The sequence below is a fragment of the Caenorhabditis briggsae genome, assembly GCF_000004555.2.
Source record: "Caenorhabditis briggsae complete genome, chrX, whole genome shotgun sequence".
In the NCBI taxonomy this organism is placed as follows: domain Eukaryota; kingdom Metazoa; phylum Nematoda; class Chromadorea; order Rhabditida; family Rhabditidae; genus Caenorhabditis; species Caenorhabditis briggsae.
The window spans coordinates 12,122,922-12,150,228 of NC_013491.2; the positions used below are offsets into that span (position 1 = coordinate 12,122,922).

Here is a 27,307-nt window from a genome sequence, read left to right on the forward strand (position 1 = left end):
CACTTTGCGGACATCTGTTGCCCTCCCCCTTATGTTTACCATCGGGCGCTCTCTTCTCCTTTGCCCGAATGGCTCAGTTGGAAGGGGCGCCGAACCTTCAATACTTGTCTCCACAAGTTCAACTCCTCGAGGGCCGGTATCAGAAATATATTTTTGAGCCAAATTTTGAGCTCTTAATGTAATTTTTCCAATTCTTCTTGTTTTTTTTGGATTGTTTGTCAGTTTGATCAACAAAGATCGAAAAAACTCGAAAAAAATTTTTGATCGAAAAAATCACGTGAGGGTCCCCTCCCCCTTATGTGTTTTTTGTAATTTAAAAACTTGTAAAATGACGGTCCGGCCGTTACAGGTATGCTCAAGAGGCATATTTAAACGGGGTTTCGGGAACACTTTTTTTCATCACCTTTAACAAAAAATTCAATTTTTGGAATATTTTGGGTTTTTGGATATTTTTTTTTCAGAAATCTGGAAAAAATAGAAAACGATCATTTATGCAAAAAAATTTTGAACATAATCAAAGAGACATCGACCAATTTTGAAGCAAATAATACCACATCAAAATACAATTATGTGTATGGTATGGTTGTTCAAAGTGTCAACTAGAGATTTCGAGCTTCTGAGCTTATTCTACCATCGTTTCACAATTTCAAAGTGTCAATATTTGACTTTTTTATGTTTTTAGCATTTTTCAAGTGTTATACTACAATATCTTATCATTTTTCACTCGAAAAAGTGTTTCTTCAAGCTCCAAACACTGACTTCATAAGTTGTGAGACAAGCTGAAACCAGCGTCAGGTTTATGCCCATAATGTGGTTTAAGGGAAGCAAAACAGCCATTCGTTGAAATTTTTCTTATGCAGAGCAAAGTTTAACCCTATGAATTGCCTCATCATCATATGCTCAGTCATTTCCTGCAAGGGTCTCGTAACGAAAGCAGCCTAGAAAACTCCAGCATTTTTGATTGCCACGGCCGCATCGAATTGCTGATTTTTGCTTTGAATTTTAAAAAAAGCCAGCAAATTTTTGGTTGTTTTCCCTCCGATTAACGTCATAATATTCCGTTCATTACTAAAAACCTTACTGTTGTTGTTTATAATATAGCAAATTATTGTTTTCCTGGTGCAGCAATGTTCTAAAAAAAGTAAAAAACAGTCCGAACAAAATTTAACTGCTTTATTGTCATGGTGCATTTTAAAGGAAAATAATTATGCATAGACAATAGTTACAATACGGTTCAATGGAAAGAAAGAAAAATGAGATTTCATGAAAATTTGAGAGGGAATGACATTTATCAGCCATTTTGAGAACTGCTCAGTGGTTTGGTCGGTAGTCGAATACACATTGCTCAATGAGGAGATCACGAAGTTTTTGACGGAATGGCTCGGCTTCTTTCATTTTGAGTTCTGGAATCATACGTATTCAAATAAGGTCATGATAACAATTCTTACTGTGTATATGCGTGACAGTGATAAAGGTCTCATTGAGCGCTGTCAAGGCTCCATAGCGAGCGGAGAATTTTGATTTGTCTGAAAGTATTGAGTTTGGTTTGTGAAGTTACACTTGGATTAAGTTACCTTGAGTAATAAGAAGAACCATGAGACATTGCATGCTAGCTTTCACAGATTTCTCGAGTTGAATCTTCCCGTCGACACTTAGATTATCAGGTGAAGCTGCAAATGTGTTTTTTTCAGAGCAAATCAGCTGAGTCCTGTTTTGCAAAGTGCACAGAAAGAAATGTTGTCACTTTTCAGTCAGTTCAACATTCTATGTGCTGATAGCTGTACTACGTTCTTTGTACCCACCGATAGTGTAGAATAAAAGTTGCAACGTCAGCACGAGCTCGTCAATTGTGAACTGTTCTCGATGGAGTGGATCGAGTATAGTGACAAACATTTGGGTGTAGTCAGAATTGATGAAGGTCCCTCTGTAATACGATATTGTCTACGAATGATTACATTCTAATTTTTGACTGTCTAATATGAATGTACTTTTGATGTAGGTGTGTTGTGATCAGAAGACACAAATCGGAATTCAATTTTCATTCTTGATCAGTCACTCTACCATTCGTTTCCGTTGTCTTATCACTAAAACAAAACATGATTAACTTACGCGTTTTTAATCGCCTGGATGACATCAGTACCGTCTGGCATCACAACTGTTCTGTGTTTTTCAAAATAACTTTCGATCGCCTGGATAGCAATCGCTATGGTGAAGCAAGAACTACGAATAAGCTCTTCCTGAAAACATCAGATTATCCCAATCAATCCTAGCACATTGTATGTACCTTGTCGGAATCCTTGAATTTTGTGATATCCGGCAATCGTTTGGCAAACTCGATTGAGCTGACTAAATCTATCGTAAGCCACTCGGGTAGGTCGCGTTGTGTTCCCGATACTTCCTGAAAAGAAGATAGAAGGATAAGAAGGGATATGTGTTATCAATAAATCATTTCTTTCTTGTATCAGAAATCAACATCAAAAATAGAATTGAGAAACGGCACGTGTACAGTACCTTGTAGCTGGAGAGATTATCGAGAAAGCTGTCCATGTTAAGGAGGCGGCTGATGTGAATGTCAATTTCCTTGAGACGAATGTCACACTTTCTGGAAAAAAGTTTTTGTGAATACCATGAGAAACTTGTGCTCTATGTTTTGCTGCTATCCCACAAGTTCCAGTAATATTCCGAAAAAAAAATATTTTTATTATTTTCTTATCCCTAGTATCACTGTAGTCCATGCTTGCAACATTTTCACTTCCCCCACCAACCAACATACAAACGTTCTTGATCAGATATCTAACTCGTTTTTTTCATTTCAAATGACAAATTTTCTGATCCTTTTCACACTCCGAAACGAGAGAAACAAGGAAGTGATTTGTCGAGGGCCAAACGTCTTTGATTTTGCTTTCTATCGCATTCTTGCAGCCGAAATGTTGGTCAACATTATTCTAGGCATTACAAAAGAGAGAAACGTGTTCATTGATCTACCTGAATCTGCTGATGAGTCGAAGTGCTTGTCGCAAGCAGGAAGCCGTTTCGGTAACTTTTGGAATCGCGGTAGAGGTACTCTGAAAGTGTTTTAATTAGAATCCAAGGTTATCTTGGTAGAGGGCACTAATGCAACGGATCGGTTTTACGGTTCTTTCCCTTTCTAATAAACGTTTTGCGATAAGGAACAAAACATATGAAGGGTGAGGAAGGAAGTCATTGTGATCACATGTTAGAAAGCTTCCTCGTCAAAGACCAGACCAAGAGATAAATTGATTAGAGTTTTCTTATGATTGAACGGTTTGAATTCTTGATCACAGAACGATAGGTTGGTCTTTGATGGTATCACTACTCTTGCTAGCTGATATATTTTTAAAAAAAACCCACGCGGTTTCTCTACGCGAACGACGGCAACGTTTGAAAGTGTAGTAGGTCCTGTTCCCGATGTTTGACACCTTATCAATAGAAGCTCACCGAGTTAGACGACTGGCGAATTTAAAGAAAAGTGGGAGGATCGGAGCAACTTATACACCAGTAGCAAAAAAATCTAACCGGATATAGAAGCATTCAAAAATTCATAATCACATTGAATAGGAGAGATGTGGTGTGTTAAATCAGCCTCGACACATCACTTAGTTTTTTCTTTCACACTGAGCGTTTGTTTTCTCTTCTATCCTATAATGTAGTTCAGGCCCAAACAACATACCGGCTGAGAAATAGAAGCCAAGTATGCATCTGTTGCTGTTTTCCCATCGCCAGCTAGAAATCCCGAGGTGACAGCTGCAAATGTAATTTTGAAACATCAATCGGCTCTAATTCTCTTGGTTCTCTAAATTGGGTATTCGTCACTCAACGATTCATGTTCCGATGGTCGAAAAACGATTGGGAATTAAATTGATGTCAACTTACAAAATAGTTAACAATCGCTATTAGCTTTCATTTACTGAATTTGGTTCTTGACCGATTCTGGACCAGATAAACAATGAAAATGTTTGACCCACCTTCTTTGCGCATTCCTTGTTGAAGACAACGATCCAATCGGCAACTTCGACACTTAATTCGAGCTCCTGCAAATGAAAAACACAATGTTCGGGGAATAGATGATAACAAAGAGCTGCACTGTTCGTCAAACTATAGTAGTGTCGAACAAAACACACTGTAGATCAAAAAGGGACAATAATATCTACACGTGATTGAAAAAAGAGACTAAATTGTAAAACGCTTATCTTGGAAGTGCACTAGACTGATCACACACCACTCCGTGCATTCACACTGATTGATACTCTAAACTAAAGTGATCTGTCTGTCTGGTAAATCTGTTCTTACAATGATAGGAACATTAGAAAGCACTGAACCAAGAACAAACCTAGCACAAAGTGAAATGAAACGGGTCGAAAATAAACGTGATAAACAACTCAAAATCCAAAAATCGGATTCTCACTGAATAAGAGCTTTATATTCGTTTAAACCTGGAAGTATAAACTCAAATCTCGGATAACATTTAGTCTCTGCTCTTAGCCAGAGAAAAAAAACTTGTTATCACAAACATATTTTTCTAGAGAACGAAACAAAAATACCAAGACAACAAATAGAAAAATCGACAGGCGGTTTTGGTCAGGTCAACACGGATTAAATATCTTTCTTGAGAGAGTGAACTCAATGAACGTTTTTTGAAGTGATCAACTGAATCGTTTTTCGAGAAATGGGAGAGAAACATGGAAATATGCTTTGTAGATGAAGATTCTTGATGACTTTTTCATTTATGAAGTGTTAAAATGGGCACAGTGAAATGTTTATTTTCAGATACTCTCTCCAAATGTTCATTCATAATCTTCCTGTACTTTGTTGTTTGACCATTTTCCTGCATTAAACCCCTTTCACTCCATATCTATTAGTTTCACAATGTGACAGACAATTATAAAAGCGCATGTTCAACTGACCAAGTTCACTACTCGTACGTCAAAACAAAGTACAACCGGCGACCAAATCGACTACGTAATCAATGAATGAAACTTTGCCAACCAACGCTTTGGTTGGAAAATGGAATTATTTGCAACCAGCGACTACAAATACATATCAAATACTATTTGAACTTACCGGGCACCAGTTTCATGTTTGTCAGACAATTTGAATCGGAGCGGATACACCGAAAACTGGCACCGGCGAGAACGCATCGACGGAAAAATGTCTTACAGCCGTTACATGAAGCAACCTGGAAAATAAAAAAAATCTAGTTTCAAAGACATTGGATTACTGTAGGTCTTACATTATAATGATAACCTGTTGCGGGCCACAAACATACTGCACATGGTAGATCGAAAACTCTTCGTTCTCTGGCTTGGGACACGGTTGGCTGAAAAAAGTATACTGTATTTGATCATCCAGTTTTGTTTTTAATTCTAAACAAGATCACGGTCTCCAGGTGACCCCTCAAACAGCGCTTTGATTTGTTGTCCTCACTATTAGGTTTATTTAACACGGACATTACAGATAGTTTTGACAGAGTCAAACATATTATTTATTCAGTGACGTGCTAACGGCAGAAATTATATTTTCAACAGTTACTGCCAAACACGCAATGACTCATGTTGCAGAATTATCATTTTTCTCTTCAACTGTTTAAATAAAATTGATGTTTTGTTCGCAGCAAAAACTATTTTATCAAGTTTGTAATTTGTGTCCAGGATGAACTGTCCTGGTCAGTTAAATTTTTAGATTCGGAAACTGAGCCAATTAAACCGTTTGAAGTTTGTATTTTAAAGGTCACTTCCTACAGTATCCAGCTAAAAGGCACGAAAAATGTGTAGTTTCACGAACTATTTGAAATATCATGTGGGTGGTCGAGGACTTTTAACGATCAAAAAGTGGCTAAAGTCAATTCTTCCGGCCAAGTCTACGGCACTTCAGTGAAAAGTGACCACGGTTTGCTGACACTTCACACCCTTTCAAAACGCTTGCATCCGACCAAAACACATACCAAAAACGTTAAATTATAATTTGACCAATTAGTAAATTAAACTAGGATGTTGTTGCAACATCGTTTGTATTTTTGGACTAAAGTGTTCTTCAGTATCTCTACGGGAAAATCTCAAAAATTATGATGATGTGCTCATTCGTAGTGTTCGCTGTCCGCAGCTTTTTGCTTGCTCAATTTATTTTCAATACACAAACTACGATTAATATTACATTTCCTGTTCTTAAGAGTTTCTGATGTTTCAGGTCATTAGAGCTCACTAATATGAAAATACAAATTATGATACAAGCAAACTTTTTATCACTTTTTATCACTAGAAGAATGATCTGTAAAAATTGTGAAACTACGGATAGGTCGTAGTTGTGTAGCTATTTTTGAACAATGGAAACGTTTAGGACATTTAGAGTAGAAGACAGGAAACCAAGCATAAGGCACAAATCTAACAGGAAATTAGATTTAAAAGAAAGTCAATCCCATCTATTAAAACTGAAAAAGCAAGAACCAAGATGCTTTATGGGAGTTTTTATGTTGCCTCAGTATAGTTTGCAGTTCAAGAGTTCGTGAATGGTGAATCCGAGTACGCGGTACGTGCGACGATAAAATCTCGTTGAGTGTTCCGATGAACACATCCGATATATTTTCTAGGTGTAGCCGGAAAAGAGAGATAAAACTCGAACCTTTGGAGAACTAGATTTTGATAATGAAGGCGATGGCGATGAGTTTGGTGTGGACCACGAGTTGGATGTAGCGTAAGACAGTTCGACGGTATAATTAGAATATTTGGGAAAAGTGATGTGATTGGAGAACAGTGGCGCGTTGAGGATCATACGTCGTGAATTAGGTTCTCGGGGTAGACTGGGTAGAGGAGGAGCAAAAATACTGAAGAATGATTAATCTGATTTTTTATTTGGAAGGCTTTAATTAATTTATTTTATCGAAAGGTAAGTATCACTAAAATTGGAAAAATTGGAAATAATTGGAGGGAGTTGAGAGAGATATCAATGATTGGGAAGATAATAATAGTAGTTCATAAAAGTTGGAACTCTTCGACCACCGAGGAGGAAGAGGTTTTCGGTGGTGGCGGTGGGCGAGGACGGAGGCGGGGCTTGATGTTAAGATGCGCACCGGCAACACGGTTGGTTCGCCACCGATTTGCCCTCAGACGCAGCCAGCAACAGCAAACTGTTGGTCAACGAACCGGGGGCCGCCCCTCAGTCCAAAACAGACGGAAACAAATGAGACCCCACACAGAGAGGGCCCATGATGTATCTAGTTTGATGATGATAAGGAAGAAAATTAGAGATATTAGAGCGGGATTGTGCGGATCGGACGAGAGATTTAAATATATCAGTAGGCACTTTGAACAGTTCTCCTCCTCTCTGCAATTCATCGTCACTTCCCGCTGATAGTAACCGTTGCGATAACGACGGAAAAGTTCAAATAAACACATGTCTTTTGTTTCGATGATATTCATCATTTTTGGGTTCCCTTATCATTCGTAGTTTTAAGGCTCTGCTCGAAATATCTCGAACCCTACAATTCTCCCGTATTCAGCCATGGAGTTACATGTTTCGTGTTTTGTAGCTATCGTTGTGGAGGGAAAGAGAACCAATACGAGGCACCGCATACTATCGCTATTTTCGATCATTTCGGGTATTCCAAATGTGTGAGCGCAAGGCGCCCCCGGCGCGGGTGATGTCATTTTTTGAGCGAAATCTTTATTCAAAATCTGCGTACCCAAACCCGATACTAAAAATGTTCTTTGCATCCTCCCCAAATTGATTTTTTGAAATTTCCAATTTTAAAAAACCAGGAATCAAAGGCTAAAATTAGTAATTAGATTCTACCAGACTCCAGCTATTTTTGTTGATACCAAAAAACTGGTGTCGGAGATTTTGTACGAAGCGCATCACCAGTGTTCCCTAAATAGAAGGTTGCCAACAAATGAGAAGAAGCTTGTTAATGGTATAAAAAACACACATTTTGGTTTTTGAATGGGACTTTCAGAAATTGTTTTTTGTGAAGTCTAGATATTATTTTTGGAGGACTTGTAGAGTTGCAAAAAAGACCACATAGCAAGAACCAATCGTTTTTTTTTGACATGGTTCCGTGCAGATATGGCTATTTGCACATCTTTCTGGTATCAAAAAAAAAATAAACTGGAAAAATTCAAAGAGAATGACACGTTGATTACTGAAAACGGAACAAATGATTTCTAAAAACGGAGTGAATAAGATAAAGTGGTTAGATTTCGAACAGAAGCGAACGAAAAAAAAGTGCAGTGTTAGTTAAGACTGAAACGGAAACTATCAATTTGGAACAGCATTCAGATTATGTGTGGGTGGAGTGCTCTATGGAATAGGTTTAGTTCTCTGTAAAAGTACATTTCAAAGAAAAAACTATTTTTGAAAAGTCGATCCTGATGTTTTAAAAGTATTGAAATCACAAGAATTTTGATCACATTTCTAATATTTTGTATTTATCGTACTTTAATGAAATCTCAGCCAGCCGTACCGTAAACATTGAGCTCTATTCCGATCTCTATGAAAGATGCCAAAAATTAGTCAATTGACGAATTATTTATCATGATATATTAGTATTTTTTCAGTTGAAAAGTTTTTGATATATTTCACAGGGGCCAAGATGAACTGGCTTAAATGTGAAAGTTGGTCATTCTATTTAATAATTTACCGTGATTGATAAATAAAAAATTGATGAATAAATGTTTAAGTTTCACTTCAGAGATTTACAGCCATCTATACCTACTTTTTGATCGCCACGTATTGTTATTGTCTTCACGAAAAAGACCATTGAGCAGGAAATAAGTTATTAATAGAGTTATGATACTTTGATCTTTGTGGACGTGTCTGTTTTCTAATTATCATGACGTTTATAAATCAACTCCAGAAGGCGTGCCGTTTTCCCCTCTAACATCAGATGCAACTTTCGCTCCAATAACCTGACAGGCTTGATTGATACTCACTTGATTCTTGAAACGGTTCAAGGTATTTCCCCACATCTTTCTGTGCATTTCTGACGTAATTTCTGACTTTATTTGACCTATTAGATGTGACTAATCTTTCCGGGGAGACTCAATGTGACAATGCTTGCAAAAAAGTGGTTTTAATCATTTTCAGCAAAACAGAAACGCCCTTTTAGTCTCCATTGACGTCTTCTTGCTAGTTTTTTGATCTAATCAAAGGTGTGTTTAAAAACTGCTAGGTAATCTTTGTCAAAACAAAAAGAGAGACGTGATCTTGAGAAATCCATTATCAGAAAATTGGTTCCTGGTTGAAGACATCTAGTTGAACAGTTCAATCATTTACAATAGTTAGGCAAACGATTTTGGAAAGAGACAGAAAATGAGAAAATGTAACCTGTGATTTATCACGGAACTGATTACTGTCATTGTCTATACGGAAGAAGTGACAATTTTTCGAAACCTCTCGATCGATTGATTTTATTGAAAAGGTCTATTTTATTTGAAAATCTGCCTATAACGTTCCGTCCGAAAAACACGTCTAGTCTTGTACACCTGTTTTGAATCGGAAGAAATGTATATATTTGAGTAGACATTTGATCTTGGGTAACGATACGCATCTCTGAATTTGACGCTCCCATCCATCCTAGATGTCCTTAGAACATTCAAGATTCGAATGAAGTGGAAATCAAAATGGGGTATTTTGAAAGGGTATTTTGAAAGGAGATTTCTGAGGAGATATACAGCATTGCTCAATAACATATACAAGAATACGTTTTTCAGATCATTTTCAGCCGTTTTGACTAATTTCAATAGTCTAGGCTTTGGCTGTCAAGCTTCCAAGCACTTCGAAAACTTGTGACAGTGTAAAATCCACATAGAATGAAAATATGCAATCACAAAGTTTTTTAAAAATTTCTCAGTTATTAGCTATCTGTTTTTTCACGTTTTCAGTACAAAACTGGTCAAATAGCTGAGAATCTAACAACATTCAAGAAAAAAAAACCTGTGCAAAGTTTCCAATATATGTTTGCTTTACACCTTCTAAAAATTTCAAAGTGATTGAAAACTTGACAGCCAAGCTACAGTCTCCTGAAAATGGTGTAAATGGGCAAAAATCAATTAAAAAACATTTTTTCAGTTGACCAATACTGCACTTCTCGAGCTGACTCTCAATCTTAAATGTTTTTTGTTAACATTCTGAAAAATTGTTTCAACCACTCCCTGTGATCAGATAAAAAAGGAACTAAAACCGTGACTTTCTCCGTCTCTCGCCGATAAAACTTCCAGGTTGTATTGTGAGTGTGTTTCCGTAGATAAATCATTTCAACTTCCTAATGAAGAAAACCAGTCAAGCTACCCGCACAATCATTGGCCGGAATCTTGTTGGAAAAATTTACATATAAGTGGGCCATCAAAGACAGCGATCACATACCATACCAATTTCCCTCACTCATTTGCATTTTCTTTTTCATCCAGTTCTTGGCCGACCGGATCCAGACTTTTTGTCGGCGTGCTCAGCGGGACGCTAGTTGTCAGGATAGTATAAAACAGTTAGTCCGTTTGCATTATTATTCATTCTTTTCTTTGCTTCCGCCCAACATGGATTCTTCCGAGAAACAGCTATGTGCTGAAACTGAGCGAATCAAGAAGACTGCTTTCCTATCTGTGAGTCACTTTAGTAGCATCGAAACAATTTTGTTTAACTTTTAGGTTGCCGTTTCTACATTCGTCGTATTTTGTTCAGTCATAATGCTTCCTTTGATCTATAACTACGTTCAAACATTACAAACGCATATGTTAGATGAGATGGACTTCTGTAGAGTAAGCTTTACTGTGGAATGCATACCAAAAATAGTTTCAAATTTTCAGACTAAATCTAGAGACCTCTGGGTAGAAGTGGTTTCAGTGGATAGTGTTATCAGTCGTGGAAAGCGTACGATAAGATCAGCGGATCGTGCCAAACGGGAGTGGAGCTTTGGTCAATATTTTGACAGAGCCCAAAGAGGTTTGTGTATGATTACAACCGACAAGATTTTCGACTCTTTTTAGCATCTGGATCTGGTTCTGGCACTAGCGGTGGATACGGTACCTACCCACCTGCGCCTACTGTCGCACCCAGTTACGGCGACTACAAGGTCGCTGCCGTCGAAGAATTCCAACCGGCCTCATGTAATTCGAATTTCCGTTTTACAAATTGATTCAGAGACTTTCAGGTTGTACTTGTCAACAAGGTCCAGTTGGTCCAGCTGGTCCACCTGGAGACGATGGATTGGATGGTGTTGACGGAAAGCCTGGAGTTGATGGACCAACCGGAAGAGATGGTGTACTTCTCCCACCACTTGGACAAGCTCCAGAACCATGCGTGATTTGCCCACCAGGACCAACCGGACCACCCGGATTCCCAGGACAAAAAGGACCAAACGGGCCGAGAGGTAGTCCAGGTCTTCAAGGACAAGATGGAAAAAAAGGAGAACAAGGAATGTCGGGTCCACAAGGTCCAACTGGAAGATCAGGTAGACCAGGACCCAAGGGACCAAAAGGAGAGGATGGAAGAGTTATTATGGTAAATATTTGTTATTTTTCAGATCTTTTTATTCCGTTACAAATAAACAATGACATGTTACAGGTGGCCGGTCCCGCAGGACCAGCGGGTCCACCAGGTCCAACTGGAATTCCTGGCAAACGAGGAGCAAGAGGAATGGATGGATTACCGGGACCACAAGGAGCACCAGGTCAACAAGGAGATGCCGGACTTCCAGGTCCTGATGGAAAAGAGGGAACGAAAGGAGAAAGAGGGCCACCAGGACCACAAGGACTCAAAGGATCGTGCGAACATTGTCCACTTCCAAGACTTCCACCAGGATATTAAGATATTTCTTAAAACTTGTTTGTATATTGAGGCTAACTGGCTATTTTTATTCTTTTTCATATTGCATACATTCCATTTCTATTCCCTAAATTATTTTTTCAAATACAATTATTTTATCGTTTCCATTCAATAAAAACCTGGACATCTTCCAATCATGTCAAGATAAGTTCAAAAAATTTCAAAGAAAAATCATCAAATTCCACTACTTGGGGATGATCGACAGTCAACAACCATAAAAAGTGTGTATGTCGCCAACATTTTGATAACGAACTGTTTTTAATTGCCTGTTTTCTATCGCTTATCATATCGTTTGAAAATTTTCGATCATTCAAAACGTTCGTCTTTCTAACTTTTTTTCTGTTTTTTTTATTGGTTACCAGCCTGTTTTCAGCGCCTCTGGCGCTTCAAACAGCTGGAGTTAATCTTTTTCAATTACTGTTCGCGACTCACTCTTTTTCTTAATGTCACGTAAATTTATATTTTATTTCAATTTTTCAACGTGTTCGGACAGATCGAACTTCATTTATTTATTATAATAATGATGTTTTTCTTAATATTCCTAATGTTTCAGAGACAATGAATGTGTTGGTGATTGGAAGTGGTGGAAGAGAACATGCGTTGGCTTGGAAATTGGAACAATCTTCGTTAATTAAAAAAGTGATTGTGGCTCCAGGAAATGGAGCAAGTGGGAGAATAGGTATGAGAAAATTCAAAAAAATTTTAATTCAAGTCGTTTTAACAACAGTGTCATTTAGACTTGAATCCAAACAATGTCAAAGAAGTCTCCGATTTTTGCGTCGGTAACCACATACATTGTGTCTTGATCGGTCCTGAAGAACCATTGTCAAATGGTTTGGCAGATCATCTGATCAAAACACATCCGGATCTTATTGTATTCGGCCCGACAAAAGATGGCGCTCAACTTGAGGTATCACACTAACAGAAAACTCGTGAAGTTACGTATAACTCATTCAGACATCCAAATCATTCTCAAAGCAGTTCATGAAAGAATACGGTTTGCCTACGGCGGATTTTGTGACTGTGTCCGCCGACAATGTCAAGAGCCTTGACAGTGTTTTCGAGAGGTTTCTTCCGGCTATTCATACGTAGCGGATCAGAAATTAATAAATGTTTCTTTTTAGAGTTCCTTGGAAGAAGTCTGTAGTAAAGGCGGATGGGCTGGCTGCAGGAAAAGGTGTGATTATTCCAAAGGATAATGAGGAAGCGAAAAATGCGGCTAGGTCTATCCTTGAAGTGATTGTAGTTTGAAAGTGCTACATGAGAAATTGAAAATTTTTTAGGGAGAATTCGGTAGCGCTGGACATACGGTCATTATTGAAGAACGGTTGGAGGGATATGAAGTCTCCGCTCTTGCATTTGTAGATGGTATCAGTTTCAAGAAAATGCCTCTTGGCAAAGATCATAAGCGCCTTCTTGAATTGGACTTTGGCCCAAATACAGGTTGAATTAATCGTCTGAGAATTGAGAATAACTGAATTTCAGGTGGAATGGGAGTTGTTGCACCTGTCGAAATTCCATCTGAAGTCAATTGTCAAATCGATGAAATCTTCGAAAAAACATTAAAAGGACTGGCAAACAGGAAAATAAAATACTGTGGTGTGCTTTATGCTGGATTCATGATTGTAAACAAGAAACCTTATCTTTTGGAATTCAATTGCCGATTTGGTGATCCAGAAACTCAAGTGAACCATTTTGTTTTTCCTTTTCCTTCTTGGAGTTCTTCCAAATGACTAACTCTTTTAGGTACTCATGCGCCTCCTTGAATCTGATTTGTTTGAAATTATAAGATCATGTGTGCAGCAAACTTTATCCAAATGCGAGATTCAATGGTCAACAAAATCTGCGTGTGGGGTCGTTTTGGCATCAGGAAATTATCCGAAATCTGGTGATAAGGGTTCTCCAATAAGAAGTATTTTTTTTCAGAAAATTAATGAAGAAAAGACGAGAGGTTTTTTTTGCAGACGTACCTCCACCTAATGATACTAATGTTGTTTTTCACGCGGGCACATCTGTAATAAACAATCAAAGTATGTTTTTTGCAAAATTTCATCTTTAGGGCAATATAAAACATTTTTCAGTTGTTACCAATGGAGGAAGAATATTATGTGTCACTTCGATCGGAAAAACTTCACAGGACGCGAGAGAACAAGCAAATAAAGTAGCATCTGAAATAGAATTCAGTGGGAAACAGTTCAGAAAAGATATTGGAAAACCATTGTACTACTACATTTTTTACACATTTTTTTTCAAAAATCTTATCATCAGCTTTGCAGGGATACTGTGGCACCATCGCTATCATATGGGGCCAGTGGTGTTAATATTGACGAAGGAAATCAGTTTGTGGAAGATATCAAGTCTCTCGTCAAGAAAACTTTACTACCTGGAGCTAATCAGGTAAGCTTGAAATTTTCGAAAAATTATAGTCTTGCTTGCTCGCAGATCGGAGGATTTGGTGCTGTTCTAGATTTGAAAACTGCTGGATTCAAAAACGACTGTCAATTGGTTGTTGGTATTGATGGTGTTGGCACCAAAATCGAAGTAGCCACCCATTGCAAAAACTTCTCTGGCGTTGGATATGACGTTGTTGCAATGTGTGTGAATGATGTTATTTGCCACTGTGCAAAACCAATCGCTTTCTTGGATTATTTCGTTTGTGGAAAGTTGGACAGATCCATGGCCACTCAAGTACTTGCTTCGATTTCTGACGCTTGTGTAGAGGCTGAATGTTCTTTGATTGGTAAACTGTTGAACTATGGAAAAAAGGACGCACGATTTTCTATTAAACTTTTTGCAGGAGGTGAGACCGCCGAAATGCCCGGTGTCTACAGTACACATCAGTGGGATTTAGCAGGATGCGCAATCGCCGCCAGAGAATCCACTTGGCCAATGCTTCCTCTGTTGACGAGTATTCAAGAAGGTGATGTCATCATTGGATTACCATCATCCGGTTTACACTCGAACGGATTCTCATTGGCTCGGAAGGTTCTTACAGCCAATGGGGTTGAGTATAGTGTCAAGCTACCTTGGGATGAAACAAAAACGTTTGGAGATGAGCTTCTGACAGGAACCAAATTGTACGTGAAAACGGTATTGCCTCTGTTAACTGATGGACTTGTCAAAGGATGCGCTCATATCACAGGAGGCGGGCTTACAGAGAATGCAATTCGTGTTTTAGATGAAAACTCAAAAGTTCAACTGGTGGTAAGCGAATAGGACAGTTTTACTTCACAAGAAACATTTAGATTGATTGTGCCAAATGGAAACCAAAAGAAATATTCAACTGGCTTGCATCTGCAGGTCCAGTTGAGACCAAAGAAATGATTCGCACCTTCAATTGGTAAGACTCCAGATTACCGAAAGAAAATGAAAATTTTTCATTTAGTGGGATTGGAATGATACTTATTGTTGCAAAGGGAAATTTGAACACAATAAAATCCAGAATTGATTCCGAATTTTTCGAAATTGGCCACGTCGAAAAATCAACCGATGGAGAAAAGATAAAATTTCTAAATGAAGGTCAATTATTCGATCATTACAAGTATCAGACCAATCGGAAACGTGTGAAAGTGGCTATTCTGATTTCTGGAACAGGAACTAATATGCAAAAACTCATTGAAAGATCTAGAGCTCCTGATAGCAACTGCGAAGTGAGTTCAAACCCTTCGGAAAAGTCTCTATAATAGAAAAACGCAGGTTGTCGTAGTTGTATCAAACAAAGAAACGGCAGGAGGCTTGAAAATTGCATCTTCCTATGGAATACCAGCAAAATGTGTTCCTCATACCGCTGACCGAGTTACAGGAGAGACTGTAATGGTACAGGTGAACTATTTTATTTCAGTTACCATCAGATTATAGTAAAAAATTTAGGTTCTGAAAGACTATGGTACAGAATTAGTGTGTATGGGTGGATATATGAGAATTATAAGCCCATACTTTATTGCACAATTCCCATCAAGAATCATAAATATACATCCATCATTGCTTCCATCCTTTAAAGGTTTATGCAACCAAAAAAGCATAAACTTTCTGAATTACTTTTTTAGGTTCACATGCATTACAAGACGCTCTGGACTTTGGAGCAAAAGTTGTCGGATGCACTGCGCATTTTGTTGACGTGAGCACAAGACACAAAAATATAGTATCACATCAATGCATCCGTGATTTTAGGAATTGGTGGATCACGGAGATATAATCGCACAACGGCCTGTCATGGTGGAGGACGGCGACACCATCGAAACAATCCGGCAGAAGATACAAGTTCAGGAACATGAGATGTTCCCGAATGCAATGATGGCGGTTGCAAAGAAGATATTGGCGGAATAGAAGTGATAAAGTTTGTGTGGATTCTTATTAATAAAACGTTTATTTTTGATCGAGTTTGTGAAAATACAAATGAAGAAAATCAAGGGAAAATAGAATGCAGAAAGATGGAAATTATAGACAAAAAAGGAATGTGCACAAAATTGAGAAAATAAGAACACTGATAATTCAGAAACCCAGAAACTGTTGTCAAGGTGATCATTCACTTCCGATTTTCAGAACAAAATACTTAGATAAAACTTAGATAAATAACTTAGATACAAGAAATACAAACACGGAAAAAAAGGATATACGATAAAACCTGGAGTAGAACTTATAAATTCAAGCCCATTATTCTCAGTTCCTGTCCAAGATATGAAAAAGTTGACAACTGGTAATATGTTTATTGTGATGTCAGACGTGTTTTGTCAGTTGACACATGTTTGATATTTTTCATAGAAATCGGGATAATTGAGCTTAAAATCAACGGTGTGAGGACATTCCTACAACATTTTATGGTGGGATAGTGAGCAGCTATACATGAACAAATGAGTTCAAAAAATTCGAATTGAGTTTGAAAGCTCGATTGTTGAATTTTTAAGAAATGAAGTCAACTAAAATTTTGTGTGAACTCTATGTACCGAGTGAACTTGAAATGACGAAATTTAACGGTCCACTATATGAAAAGGGAATTTAAATTAAATGATGGTCGTTATTTACTTAAAATCGAAAGAGACTCATTTCGAAAATTGGCCAGTCTAAAATACTTCAGTTGACAGAAGTGATTTTGCTCCAAAAATATTTGAATAATATATTGAAATCCATGAATTTTTTTTTCCTGAAATTACGAAATTTTTTGAATCTTTTTGATTCGTTTACCTGTAGTTATATTACATGGTTAAAAATGATAGGTGAACGATAGACGTCTAAAATGTGCAGAAATATATAATTCTGAAAAAAGGGAATTACTGCCTACATTTTCAAGTTTGAACTCACAAATTTCCTGTAGAAGTGCATTGAATGAACATGGTGATCATAAATGTTGTTTGTAATAATAAGTTATTAAGTTCGAGTGATTTAGTTTCTCAATTCCCATAAACATCATTAAATTATTTTTATTCCTAAAAAATTATTCCTAAAAAAATTTATATTGAGAAAAATGGTGTAGCAAAACATACTCTTTCTGGTGGATTATGTTCGCACTCTTCAAGATATGCAATCAGTCCTTCGAACCCTCCTCTGTGAATATATTGATCGACCAAGTCTGGAGGATTTCTGCTGGTTACTCCGAAAATAGCATATTCCAATAAGCGAGCAACTACATAAACCATGAATTCGGTTTGGCTGATTTCTCCAATAGGAATGTACTCATTCGACACAATCGATCTGATGGCCCATGGTGGTCTTGGATCCGCTGGAAACATGTCGAAAGGCTCTCGATTCCTTGGACCAACAGCAATGACATCTGGCAGATTTAGTGGGTTTCTTTCCTCCTGATCAGCGATGAGATTATTATCATATATGTAGTTTCCATCCCCATTGAATAAAATTCCATCTCCAAACTGAACGAATCGGTCGTGATCAAAGTTGTTCCGACATACTGGGGATGAGAACATAGGAGGGTTCTTGTCAAGTTTCCATTTCAAGTTCGGCATGTAACCAATTCGGAAGCCTTGTTTTTCTCTGCTTCTTTGGTTCTGCGAAGTCCGGTTTCTTGGCCCATCTTCGCTTGGTGGAGGTGGGCTATGTGCGGGACCAACGAGTGAAACCTCTGAATCTGAATCATCTGATTCCGAAATTCCTGCGACGTTTGGAGCATGGTTGATCAATGGTGCACTGGTGGAAGCCAGATCGTTGCTCAGAAATTCATTAGATCCCAACGATGTAGATTCTCCGATCTGGAGTTGCTGAAGTTGGTTTACCACCAGACGAATAGTTTCGTCGGCTGCTGGTTCCGCTGGTCGTTGTGCAACATCTTGATCTAACACGTGATTTACTGGAAAAGATAAAACGCTCTTTTTCAACATCACTAATCAAATCAAATCCTTTCTGTTGTCTAACTCACAATTGTTGTTAATATCTGAAGCTCTTTCTCCAACTGCCACGTCTCCAATTGGGAGCACTTCATCATCAAAGACATTGGGCAAGTCAGCGGTGTCCAAATTCATTGCCGTCAGAAGCTCAATACTCAGCTCGTCGGAGAGCTCGCTCGCGGAGGAAACACGAAGCCGATTGTCTGAAGTGTATTTATACTCAAATAATCTGTCATTATTTTGGGTGTACCTCTAGAATCAGACATGTTATTTTACACGTTTTTTGGAATTTGGAAGATAAAATTACATGCTCTCGAAACTCGCAATAAACCAAATGTTCAGAAGTTTCTCGAAAATTACCTGAAAAGTTAGAGTTGTTCAGTTTGCAAAAAACGTCAGATAGGAAAAAGGTGACATGTTTAGAAATAAGGAAGTATAATATAACTAACTAGTTATCTAGTCTTATTTGAAAATTGAGTCTGGTCTTCGAGATGCCTAAATGGCCATTTTCATTAAAGTGGGACTCTGACCAAAAATCACATTAAAATCTTCTCATTTTTTCGTCTAACATTCCTTTAAAAACTTTTTGGAATCCGAAATCCCCGAAAAACTTTTTTGGAAATATATATCAAAAAGTTGCAAAGAGGAAGGAATGTATGTTCTCGCGCAATGACGCCTAGGCCGCAGTGGCAAGCTGCCCTTTTTTTCGGCCGCCGTGGCCTAGGATTCTCATTACGCGCGAATTCAAATTTTTGCCCCTAGCTATCATTCTTCAGGAAACCTATTATTTTTAGCGCCGTTTTTTGGAGTTTCCGGATAGCTTTGAAATTTTCCGCATCAATATTAGGAAAATACCTAAGTTTTGAACATTTTAATGCAAGTATTGCAAAAAAGATAAAATGTATCAAATCGCTATTTCCGCTGTTTCAGCAGCAATTTCAAACTTTTGAGACGTTCTCTTTTTCACATGATATTCTTTTTTAGCGAGCTTCTGTTGAAACAGTAATCAATTACAAAAATGAAGTTCTATAATTGTTTCATGGTTCCAAAATGCCAGACTAAACAGTCATTTACAAAAAAAAACATTAAGATACCCACGACTATGTATTTTAACTAGAATGGTCATTTCGGGTTATTTTTTTTGAGCCACTGTTAATCGAGTTTTGAAAAGTTGGGAACTAAATGGAAAGCTTGAAAGACCCTGTGCGGAAAAAAAAACGAATAGAAATATTCGTTTTGAGATTCGCTTCTAGGAGACCATAAAAAAGAGTCTCCTGGTTGCTAAGCAAATTTTGCAAAAAAAAAACCCATCCAATAGATGATTTATGTCGGATTCTTTTTATGGCCAAAAAAGCCCCAGCCATCAACTAGCACGGTTGCTACTGGTGAAACAAAAACGAAAATATCGAAAAAAACTAAAAAAAAAGAAGTAGCTTTGTGGGAAATTTGGACTAGTCTAATCATAAGAGTCACCCCATTTCCGGCGTAGGTAGGATGCTCTAGGGAAAGTGGAGTCTCGTAAATTCGAGAAGGATTGAAATACGTTATATACTATAATTAAAGAATTAGAAAGAGCGCACGAAATGAAGATTTGAAAGAAAGAGAAGAGAATAGAAGAAGTCAAAGGAGAAATGAGTCAATCATCACACCCACTAAATAGAGTGAGAAAAGAAGGACCAGTGGTTTTGATGAACTACCAATTTCAAAAAGACGAGAAAAAAAGAGTAAATGGGCGGGGAGCGGAGATTGGGTAGCCACGTCACCAGGTCATTATTCTCCGCCTTCAAGGGGTGCGTTTTTTGGCAGCTCCATTGAGCATACTGTGGATAAATGTGTTTTTAGGGGTTCCGTCGGACTTTGATGGAGTGGTGTAAAGCAATGAAAAATCGAGATGAGGTTGTTTAGAGGGTTTTTTGGAGGAGACTAAATTGGGGAGAAATGTGAAAGGGATCAGATATTTGAAGGAAAATTCGGATAAAAACTGATAATATTATTTGACAAGGCGATGAAGATTTTGTAAATGAGAAAAAATGTTCTAATGTGACTTTTCCGGACTGTTTCGGAAAGTCGAAAATTTGGAATGCCGTAATATTCCGATTCTAAAAATTTCCAAGTTTTAGAATTTCGGAATATTCCTATTTTCAAATTTCAGAATATCGGAAAACTCCGATTTTGAGAATTTTGGATCTTCCGAACACCAAAGAACATTAAATCGAGGAAAAATTGCCCATAGATTTCAAAAAAAAGTAATTTTTCTCGGGACATTGCAAGGGAAAATTTAGCGTGCGCCTTTAACATACTTTCCATAACGAACCCCTCAATAATTCCGATATTATTCCGGTCAGGATTCGATTCCGAAAATGAGCTGCGGAAATATTTTAGGCTGAAATTTGTGGAACTCCGAATTCCGTTCCAAACATCTCTGCAGTATGCTTAAATTTTTAGATCAAACATTTTGATTTCTGTAAGAGATGAAAAATCGGTCTACTGATAAAATATATGTCATAACATCACTAACACTTTCATAAATTGGAGAACTTTTATATTTTTTTACATTTAAGAACAGTGAACCCAAATTGTGAAACTAATTAAGAGGGGAACGAGATATAAGATAGAGACATTGTTTCATTTTTTAATTCAAAATTTCGAGAAACGGTGCATACTTTTTAAGAATGAAAATCAAGTTATATTTCAAATCTAAATTTTTCTTCAGATTCACAAAGTCCATACTGTTCAAAACTTCAGTTCTGCATGATATCCTTTCTTCAGGACATTTTTCAGTCTTCGCCGAAATCCGAAAGTTTGTGTACTGACTAATCGCGAAGGAACCCTATCATTTTCTTGAAATTTCAAACGCCTCTTTCGCTTTTTTTGAAGCTTTGTTTCTCTAAAACTTTTCAATGCTTTTCAGAAACCTTTTCTAAAAAATTATTGAATAAATAGAACAAGTTTATTTATATCAACAGGATGAGAGAAAATAACAGTGTGAGACACGTATTGAATATGAGAGTACCCGGTATGAACTAAAAGACTAGGTTTTGGTATCAAAAATGAAGCAAAGAACAATTTTTCATGGTCGCGTAGAATTCTGAAAACTATGATTCTCCAATTTTCGCAGATTCTTCTTGGCAATTATATTTTCGGAATCAATCATCAATGCGACTCGATATTCTGTTTCCGCCTCTGCCAACCGTTCCATACGTTGGAAAAGAACTCCTAAATTAAATGAATTATGAGTGGCTCAATGAAGAAAAAGTCAGTACCTAGATTTGCATGGTACAAAGCCGAAGTGGGATGTAAATCGATGGCAGTCAGAATATGTTCCTCAGCCTTTTCAAAATCGTTTTGTTTTGCGAAACAAGATCCTATTTGCATGTGGACTCTTGATTCATTTGGAACACTGGATAGAGCTTCAGAGGATAGCTCAAGGACTTCTGAGCACTGATTCAAGTGATCCAATACAACGAATAGGTTGGTCCACGATTGTGTATGGGATGGGTCAACTCTAAAAAACAATTTCGAATTTTGTTGAGATCTAAAAATGTATCATTTTTTCTTTTAGTTTTTGAAACCGATCTCAAGCTCTAGTAATACATCATCAGCTATTTCTATGTATTACATCTTAATCCGCACGTCTTCAAAATTTTCCCATGATACTCACTTTGTAGCATTTCTCCACGCTGACATCGCAAGAAGCTCTCTATTTGTTCTCTGATAAAGAACCCCAAGATTGAATAGGCAGTGTGCCGATCGAGGTCGTAGAGTCAGAGAGTTTTTCAGGGACTTTTCAGCATCTTGATACTTTTTCAAGTTCATCTGAGAAATTCCAAGATTCATCCAGGCAACGGCAAAATTTGGACGAAGAGTTACTGCTCGAACAAGAAGACTTTCTGCGGTTTTACTGTCTCCAGATTTTTCTAATAAGTTTCCAAGATTGTTGAGAGCTTGCTCATATGATGGGTCCAATCTGAAACAAAACAATAAACATGAAAGCGGCTCAAAAAATTTAGATTACTTTATAGCATTCCAGTAGTTTTTCACAGCATCCTTAGTTAATCCATTATCACCCAGAACTTTTCCCATATTGTAATGAATTTTCGCATTCATTGGGCATACTTGGAGCCCAGAGCTGTATAAAGAGAGTTCGCTGTTCCATTCACCACTTCTCTGAAATTACCAAAATAACTTAAATTGATCTCCAAGTATTATTTACTTTATGAGTTTTGGAAATAGAGAGGAGTAGAATTGTTAGTGCTATCAACTCTGCATTCTTGCAGTGACTGCTCAACTTTTTCAAAACCACTGAACACATTAGACAGAATCCGGATGATGGCAGATACAGTATACGCTCAGCTACCGAGAATCCAACCGTGAAGAAAATATTAGATGAAGGTAGGAAAGACAATGCCCCCATCAATCCACCAAACGTGAATACCCTGAAATAAATCAAAATTTTAATCATACTTTAATATGCACACAATGACGGACCTGCATTCGTTTCTAAATTTGACTCCGTTAATTGCTAGGATAGAAATGAGGACAGGTGATAATACGCGCAGGTCGTATAATGAGGAGATTGGGGAGATGCATCCCATCGAATAGTCGAAACAAAGATTAGTGGGCACCACGAGAAGGTAGATGTGGTAGAGCCAAATGTAAGAATAGTTAACAACCTGTGAGAGGGAACGTTGCAAAATTTCACTAACTCAAAAAACCCACTCTATAAAATCGAGAGTCCAAAAATGCTGCCGGATTGTCCAGTTTAGTAAATTTTGCAGATTGAAACCCATTTATCGAAAACCGGAGTAATCCTAATGCAGCAAACAAAAAAGTGGAATGGAGAATTTTCGATTTCGACCAGGAACAAATTATCAAGTCTATGCAAATAGCAATGGGCTGTAAGAAATAAAAACTAAATTAATTCACATTTTTGAAATATCTTTACAATTGTCATGATCCCTTGCTCTTTGGAAAATGTAGATAAAACTACAAAACCAATAAACTTCCAGTTCATTTCAGAGTGTCTGAGGTATGATATCAAAGCAAACATAGAAAATGTTGTCATTAAGAGTTCAGCTCTTCCAGTCATGTTGGCTACCTAAAATAAAAAAAATCTTTTAAAAAAGCTTTAAGAAAAACGCTAACCGCTTCTGTATGAACAGGGTGAACTGCAAATAGTACTGCTGCCGGAAAAGATATTTCAAAGTTGTTGAATTTCTTCTCCAGTTCTCTAGCCAGTTTGTAGAACAAGACTGTAGCGATTCCATGACAAATGATATTGAAAGCATGGTACCCAAACGTAGATGTTCCATGAATTTGATAGTTCAGCCTGAAATTTCAATGGTTCCAATTCTTAGTTTCATTCCACACAAAATGGTTGCATGTCTCATTTTGTCAAACATTTATGAGCTAATGTTTCCTCTTTTCTCAGGAAGTTGTTTAGTAATTTAGGGGGATGAGTAATTTCATGAGACATCCCTCTCTACCAACTAAGATGTTGGCAGATGGTCCGCCGCGAACAAGCACCCAATTGATAGAACGCGTTAACTGAAGAGACTGAGACTTGTAACCCTCTAAGCGCAGTTTTCAGCTCATAATCTGAAGACATCTTGAGTATCGGATGAGCCCCTTGGGAGAAATATCTGAGGTCGACGATAGAGAACGGGTGAAACGAGCGCGGGAAGAGGATGAGCTCATATTTCACATCTTGTTCCTTATTTGCATAATTCTCGCCTGGAAAATTCACGAGGAATAAAGATACATTGAGAAAAAAAGCAAAATAGCTGAACATAAAAGAAAGGAGAGAAGCCTTGAATTTTTAAATATCCCTGAAAACAATTTGTCGGAAAAAAAGCTTTCATCCTTTTATGTGGCAGTGAGGTTCTTTATACTGATTGAAAAATCAGAAGTTCCAAACAAAATCAATTTTCAGCAAGATTTCTTCATCTGCTTTCTATTGATTCATTCTCAGTCATCTCAAAACTACCGTAAGACTTTTTCACGCGTTCCAAACAAACTCCCAGTAAACCAAGAGACGCCAAAAGTACTATCTCATGTCAAGACGCATCAAACGTCAAACTCAATGGGCAATATAGCACTTTGTACGAACATCCGTCAATCAATCAGACCTCGCCTCTTGCTCCAAACCTCCTCCCTAAACGCGGTAAATTTATAGTAACCAAGAGTGCATGAGAGATGGTCATAAATTTTGCCACACCTGACAAACATCTGTCCCATGTCTCCTTCTTCGCGCATCGCCATCTTTCATTTTTCCCTGAGAGTGACACCAAGTGGTTTTGGAATAATCCATCCACATCTCCCATTTTTCTATCTGGTTCCCTAAGATAGATGAGAGGACCAGAAAGGAATTTTAATTTCGAGTTTAGCATCTTCCCCTCTTGTCAACAAGAATTTTAATATCAGAGAAATGGATGTCACACTTCTATTTCTTAATATCCGCGCTCATCTGAGCAATAAATGTAATTGGTATCCATCCTTGTCCTTTTATTGGATATACAAGTGGAAATTCGAGAAAATTAGGTGTTCGATATGACTACCAACACGCGAACATGTGTTTTGGTTTCTTTTTTTTCCCGTCAATGTTTTTTTTTCTCGGGAGCAGTTCCGGAGGTGGAGAAAATTGGTTGAATCTTCTCTTTCTCTCCCTCCCTGACTAATGCAATAGCTACTCTTGGAATCAGAAAGAAAGAAATCTTAACTTTTTGTGTGTCGAGAGAAGATTTGCATTTTATGACTTTCCTACGACTCGACGGCACATTTGATGGAATTGAAACAAAAGAAGCGCCGACTTCGATACGTAATCCAAGTGAAACAAGAAATGGTGGATGCCTTCTTTTCAATGTTGTTGTACTAAATGCACGCCTCATTGATTCCAACGACAGCGCGACTCACCTAACTTGGTAGTAACTAATGTGCCGGAATTTTCAAAATGACTCAAGTCACTTTTAGAAACTTTTTGAAAGTTGTAACTAAAATGTTTATTTTGGATAAAGATTCCAGTTTCGATAAAACATGGTCTTCCAAATTTTTAAATAAACTTTTATTTGAATCCCGATTTTTAAATCCAAACCTAATTTCACATCTCTTGACCCAAAATCTGGGACCAAGTGAAAATCTGGCGGTTAGATGAAATGTCACGATTAGAGTGAGTGGCGTTTGAAAAATTGCATAGAGTCATCGGTGTGAAGCATCAATCTCTTTCCTTTCTTCCACCGAGGAGCTTCTTTTTCGTTTAATCCCATCTGCACACACTTCTTCAGATGTGTTCACGAGCCATTAGCGCAGGAAACGATATATCCGCCAACACCCCCGGTCCAAACACACAGGCCTCCCATACGATCATATTTCATCTTCACTCTTCAAATCTTCCCCGATTTTGGTTACGTAATGTCTTTTCCACACATGTGTCCAAGATGCGAAACCATAACCCGAAAACAGGAAAAGCGCATGATGTGGAAGCAGAAGGAGACAAAAAGAGCATTCCAAGAAGAGATAATAAATATTTGATGGAACATAAACGCGATATATCTCCTAACAAAATGCAGAAGGAGTTTTGTGGTCCCGACCATGTGTCCTTTCCTTTCTTTTTTCTAATAATCCCTATAATTTCGTGTCCTCAAGAATGAATAGAGTGGCAGGTGTAGCCTCTCTTCACAAAACAAGCGTATTGCGTAACGCTAAACTGTCAAGACCTTTTTCACACCCCTTCCATCAAATTGTTTGAAAATCACTCACCAGAAAGTGAAGGTTGTCACTGGACGGTAGCTTTTGTGGCTGTGAGTTGAAGCGATAGGATGACCCCAGAAGTCACGCGAAAAAATCTGTAAGTTTTATTGTAAAAATGACAGTCTGATAATAAGAGCGGTTTTTTGATAGCTATTCCCAATTTCTAAAAAATGCTCCGGCTAATTACTATCACAGAAATTCCAAAATCCCTTCTTAAAAATTCACCTGTATCAGTGAATCCTTTCCGTTGACGATAGAATTGTTCACAATAGATTCAGCATCATCAAACACAAAATCTCCATATAAGCACGAAAAGTACGGTAGCACTGATAAACTGATAATCACTAGCAAATTTCGTAACTCATGAGATTTTCCTTTATCTTTCTTGCTCCTCGGAGTTACCTCCCAAGGAGTTGGAACTTTCGGGTGAGCGTGTTTTTTCATTGTTCAACAGTGCATTTCTGGAATGATGAGAAAAATGAGAAAAAGTGAAAAATCTAAATTTTCAAAAAAGATTGAAGAAGAAGGTTTTAATATTCGAGAGTGTCAAGAAGATGACCAAAATGAAGCAGATGTGGGCGGAGCTTCAACGAAGGGTTCGGGGGTGAGAAGGAGGAGATGAAGGAGGACACAACAAGAAGAAAAAGTAAAGAAGGGGTTGACCACCAGCAGTTATGTATATGTTCATGAATATTCAGGAATAATCTCAGTCATTGGTCCTTGTTGTTTTCTTTCGGAAAATGGAAAAACCCGAAAATTTATGCATTGCGAAAATGAAGGAGGATACCGTTGTCGCAGCAGCAGGACGACAAGAAATGGGCAACACTGAAGTGACACTTGAGTATTCAGAGCTTTGAGGAGGGTGGGGTCTGAGAGAGAAAAAAACCTTGGATTTCGAAATTTCAGACACCATGATCAGAAATAAATCGTAAACACTTTAATAAAAATTATAAAGCAGTAAAAGTGGAATTTATATACTTTTCTGTAGAATAAAATTTTTAAAGTCAACTGACGAAGTTCATCCTAATATTAGAAATGTTGTGTCAGTTGATCACTGTTCGATATCTTTCTCAGGAATCGAGACAAATTAGCTCAATATTGAGAATTTTAGTTGGGATTCTATTAATTCATTTTGAAACCAGCAAAAAGTAAAAAGCAAAAAAAAACACAAAAACACAATTTTTGGTCAAAATTATTTCAACATTTTTCATTGATAAATTTTAACATTTCTCATTGATTTGATAAAAATGCCGACTGCAAAAAAAATTTATCTTTTTCGCTGGTTTCAGGAAAATGCATCAGAAAAATGCTTGAAAATCAAGTGCACATTGATTTGACAGACAGTTGAGAATTTCTAGTTTTTAGATTCGACCTTATTTTCCTGTAATCTTATCTCC

The 27,307-nt window shown here is 37.6% G+C and overlaps 5 protein-coding genes across 5 annotated transcripts; 2 read left to right on the forward strand and 3 right to left on the reverse strand.

Moving 5' to 3' along the window:
- Positions 1-1,311: 1,311 nt before the first annotated feature.
- On the reverse strand, positions 1,312-8,990 carry Cbr-nhr-137 (the record flags this gene model as incomplete). Its single annotated transcript, XM_045239866.1, has 12 exons — positions 1,312-1,403; positions 1,449-1,526; positions 1,575-1,670; positions 1,803-1,924; positions 2,110-2,237; positions 2,285-2,398; positions 2,512-2,602; positions 2,986-3,065; positions 3,692-3,765; positions 3,987-4,052; positions 5,083-5,197; positions 8,943-8,990. The coding sequence occupies 12 exons, from the start codon at positions 8,988-8,990 to the stop codon at positions 1,312-1,314; spliced, it is 1,104 nt and encodes a 367-aa protein (XP_045094385.1).
- A 1,551-nt stretch (positions 8,991-10,541) lies between these two features.
- Cbr-col-172 lies at positions 10,542-11,811 on the forward strand (the record flags this gene model as incomplete). Its single annotated transcript, XM_002644874.1, has 6 exons — positions 10,542-10,607; positions 10,653-10,763; positions 10,812-10,947; positions 10,992-11,111; positions 11,156-11,505; positions 11,569-11,811. 6 exons carry the CDS (start codon positions 10,542-10,544, stop codon positions 11,809-11,811), a joined length of 1,026 nt encoding a protein of 341 aa, XP_002644920.1.
- A 576-nt stretch (positions 11,812-12,387) lies between these two features.
- Positions 12,388-16,155, forward strand: CBG10863 (the record flags this gene model as incomplete). Its single annotated transcript, XM_045239867.1, is given in 16 exon segments — positions 12,388-12,540; positions 12,557-12,739; positions 12,787-12,896; positions 12,954-13,065; positions 13,113-13,272; positions 13,315-13,514; positions 13,576-13,741; positions 13,794-13,859; positions 13,911-14,049; positions 14,106-15,033; positions 15,075-15,169; positions 15,215-15,479; positions 15,526-15,651; positions 15,700-15,829; positions 15,876-15,946; positions 16,000-16,155. The coding sequence occupies 16 exon segments, from the start codon at positions 12,388-12,390 to the stop codon at positions 16,153-16,155; spliced, it is 3,060 nt and encodes a 1,019-aa protein (XP_045094386.1).
- A 713-nt stretch (positions 16,156-16,868) lies between these two features.
- On the reverse strand, positions 16,869-18,430 carry CBG27768 (the record flags this gene model as incomplete). The annotated part of the gene is made up of 4 exons (XM_045239868.1): positions 16,869-16,889; positions 17,310-18,127; positions 18,197-18,367; positions 18,415-18,430. The coding sequence occupies 4 exons, from the start codon at positions 18,428-18,430 to the stop codon at positions 16,869-16,871; spliced, it is 1,026 nt and encodes a 341-aa protein (XP_045099098.1).
- Positions 18,431-21,234: 2,804 nt separating this feature from the next.
- CBG10865 lies at positions 21,235-26,354 on the reverse strand (the record flags this gene model as incomplete). The annotated part of the gene is made up of 11 exons (XM_045239869.1): positions 21,235-21,380; positions 21,428-21,669; positions 21,826-22,131; positions 22,180-22,331; positions 22,378-22,600; positions 22,653-22,837; positions 22,884-23,060; positions 23,110-23,262; positions 23,310-23,493; positions 25,920-26,005; positions 26,136-26,354. 11 exons carry the CDS (start codon positions 26,352-26,354, stop codon positions 21,235-21,237), a joined length of 2,073 nt encoding a protein of 690 aa, XP_045094387.1.
- Between the last annotated feature and the right edge of the window lie 953 nt (positions 26,355-27,307).